Source organism: Hydra viridissima, unplaced genomic scaffold, assembly GCF_058129835.1.
Source record: "Hydra viridissima isolate aposymbiotic clone 2 unplaced genomic scaffold, HvirCarnegie_v1 scaffold_1, whole genome shotgun sequence".
NCBI lineage: Eukaryota > Metazoa > Cnidaria > Hydrozoa > Anthoathecata > Hydridae > Hydra > Hydra viridissima.
This window is the reverse complement of record NW_028324300.1, coordinates 4,797,801-4,800,767: the sequence shown is the minus strand read 5'-3', so window position 1 is coordinate 4,800,767 and position 2,967 is coordinate 4,797,801. Positions and strand designations below refer to the sequence as shown.

The window sequence follows — 2,967 nt, the reverse complement described above, 5'->3', positions numbered from 1 at the left end:
AAAAAAAAAAAAAAAATTATAACAAAATTCAGTTATTTGTAAAATTTACAATTCTTACAAAATAATATATGTAATAATATTTTTATTTCTTACAAATACATTAACTGTATTTCTGAAAGTTAAATAAATACAAATATAAAAAATTAAATTTCTATTGACTATCAATACTTTAACCATTTTTATTTATAAAACCATTTCTATTTATAAAACCATTTTAAATGCTGTAAAAAAGATAAAATTTTAAAAATAATCGAAACATAAAATCATCTATAAAATAAATTATTGCTTTAAAAATTAAAATTATACTTTTGACTTTTCATGCTCTTGTAAGGTCAATTTCAATTTGCAAAACAAAATTGAAAATGCTGATTTGATAAATATGTAATGGATAACTCTATCAGAGTTAATTCTTGTAACTTTTAGCTGCACTTAAAAAAATCTCCAGATGCAATAACATCAGAAATAGAAAAAAAATTTTTAACAAAATATTAAAATATTCAAGAAAAAAAATTAATGAACTTGTTACATTCATATTATTCGCAACGCAACACACCCAAAATTACAGCATGCACGAACAGATCCAATAACTTTCCATTCATTGAGTTCATGGTTATAACATTCAATTGTATTTGCTATTCGACCTCCAACAACATAAATTGAATTATTTACAACGGCTACACCAAGACATCGACGGCCATAATTTAATGATGCTATTGAACGCTCCCAATATCCAAGTTGGGGATCATATACTTCGACAGAGTTTGCTAATTGCTCATCTTTGTGGCTACCTCCAATTGCATATATTTTGTTGTTCAATACAGCTACTCCTAAACTCCATCGAGGTGTTTTCATTCTAGCAATATCCATCCATGTGTCAACAACAGGATCATAACATTCACATGTTTTTAGTGGACTCCAATTGTTATCTAATCCTCCAATGACGTAGATTTTGCCTTTGAAAACAGCAACTGCTGGATAATACCTTAAAAATTACCAAAGTAAACATTTTGTTGTATTGTTTCTAAGTTATGTACAGATGAGCAACAATATATGATAACAAAAACACAACAACAATTTTGTATTTTACAAAAGATTTTTAGAATAAGTTTTCTTATTTGAGCTTGCTACTTGGAAAGAAGATAAAACAATTTACTATACTTAAAGATCTAAAAAAGCTGAAGAATTTACAGTAAAATATAATTTGGATGTACCTTGCTTGATGCATCTCTGGCAAAATGCTCCATTGGCAAGATTCTGTATTAAATCTCTTACTTTCCTTCATACTGTTACCTCCAATAACATAAATAATTCCATTACACTCACATATCCCAGACCATTTGCATGGCATTTCAGGCCCAGATGCCACTTTACACCAGACATTATCCACAGGATCATATTTCATGACTTTACCAACACAAATAGTGTATAGCTCATCATTGGAAACAATAACTCTAAAGTAATCTTCTTTTGTAAGATGCGCTACTGACATATTTTGCACTGGTGTCCACTTTAATGTGTCAACATTAAAACACTGTACAGATCTAAGTTTTTGTCCATTAGACCAACCACCTAGTACATAGATATCTTCTGAAGCTGCTCTTGGAGAGCATATTTTTGAAATGTCCAATTTTTTAGCACTAGCAAATTTTTGATATTGAAGAGCTTGAGTAATGTAAACTTGGGCTAATGAAAAATTATCAAGAAGAAGCTTTATGGTTTGACTTTTTTCAAGATAATCCATACTCATTAATGGAAAACGAATAAATGGTAAAAGCTCTGGGATGCTCTGTTTTCTGTTATCATAATCAAAAAACAGCCATTTAATAACAGCTTCTAAAACATACTCTTCAGAAGAAGCCTTAAGTGAATCATTTTGGATCAAGCACTTTAAACTCTGAAAAGGCAGCAAGCCAAATTCATCTTCATCCTTAATAAAGTCAAAATACCAACAACTATAACGAGTTGCATGATCTTTTAGATTAGATAGAGAGTAATGCAGAGCAAAGGCTTCTAAACCAAGTGAATTTTTAGGTGACATATTTCTTCTTAAAAACACTTCACATTTGTTTATTAACTGACTAATATGAAGGAGTTTTGCAAGTTTGATAATCCCTTCTACATTTGTATAATCTATGCATAGCTTGCTAGTGTAAAAATAGTTAATGACATCTTCCAAAGTATCACCATCTAAATCTTTGAGATGTACAACTGGTTGATGAGCTTCTAAAAAGTTAGTTGTAAACATGGCATGAAAATAAGGTGAACAAGCACTCAAAACAACTCGATGTGCTGGAACTTTGCGACTATCATCTGTACATAAAATCACATCACACATCTCTCCATTTTCACGCATTTCTTTTAACATGTGAAATGAGTTTGAAAAATGAGAGCCATCTGTAACTAATAAATTTTCAAATCCCATAACCACATAAAATACTTTCAATCCTTGACAGTTTTATTACCACACTAAACATAAAATGAACCATATATTTATACTATATATTAAATGAGCCATTTAATCTTCAATATTTAACTTGAAAACATAAGTCAATGGCTTGGTACTGAAAAGCTCAATGTGTAAAATCAGCACATTGCAGCTATAACTATTTAAAGATTTCTTTTGCTTTTCAATCAAACTGTGCAGCAGTAAAACGATCTTTTAAAGTGATTTTTTTAAAATCACATCACACATCTTTCCATTTTCACGCATTTCTTTTAACATGTGTAATATATATACATACATACATATATATACATATATACATATATATATATATATATATATATATATATATATATATATATATATATATATATATATATATATATATATATATATATATATATATATATATATATATATATATATATATATATATATATATATATAAGTATGCGTATATATTAAAGATTTATTAAATCAGATAACAGTTTCTCTCAATCGACAGTTTCTCTCAATGCGCTTAT

The 2,967-nt window shown here is 28.2% G+C and overlaps 1 protein-coding gene across 1 annotated transcript; it reads right to left on the bottom strand.

The window, feature by feature from the left end:
- Positions 1-402: 402 nt before the first annotated feature.
- Positions 403-2,518, bottom strand: LOC145187754 (kelch-like protein 2). The gene is made up of 2 exons (XM_090073093.1): positions 1,212-2,518; positions 403-982 (listed from the first exon to the last, which is right to left on the bottom strand). The coding sequence occupies exons 1-2, from the start codon at positions 2,420-2,422 to the stop codon at positions 529-531; spliced, it is 1,665 nt and encodes a 554-aa protein (XP_089929219.1). The 5' UTR covers positions 2,423-2,518; the 3' UTR covers positions 403-528.
- Positions 2,519-2,967: the final 449 nt, after the last annotated feature.

Excerpts from the sequence above, each read along its gene's own strand:
- LOC145187754 (XM_090073093.1), bottom strand. The coding sequence starts at position 2,422 with ATGGGATTTGAAAATTTATTAGTTACAGATGGCTCTCATTTTTCAAAC. Across the intron at positions 983-1,211 it reads CCAGAGATGCATCAAGCAAG|GTATTATCCAGCAGTTGCTG; the intron begins GTACATCCAAAT and ends GTAATTTTTAAG.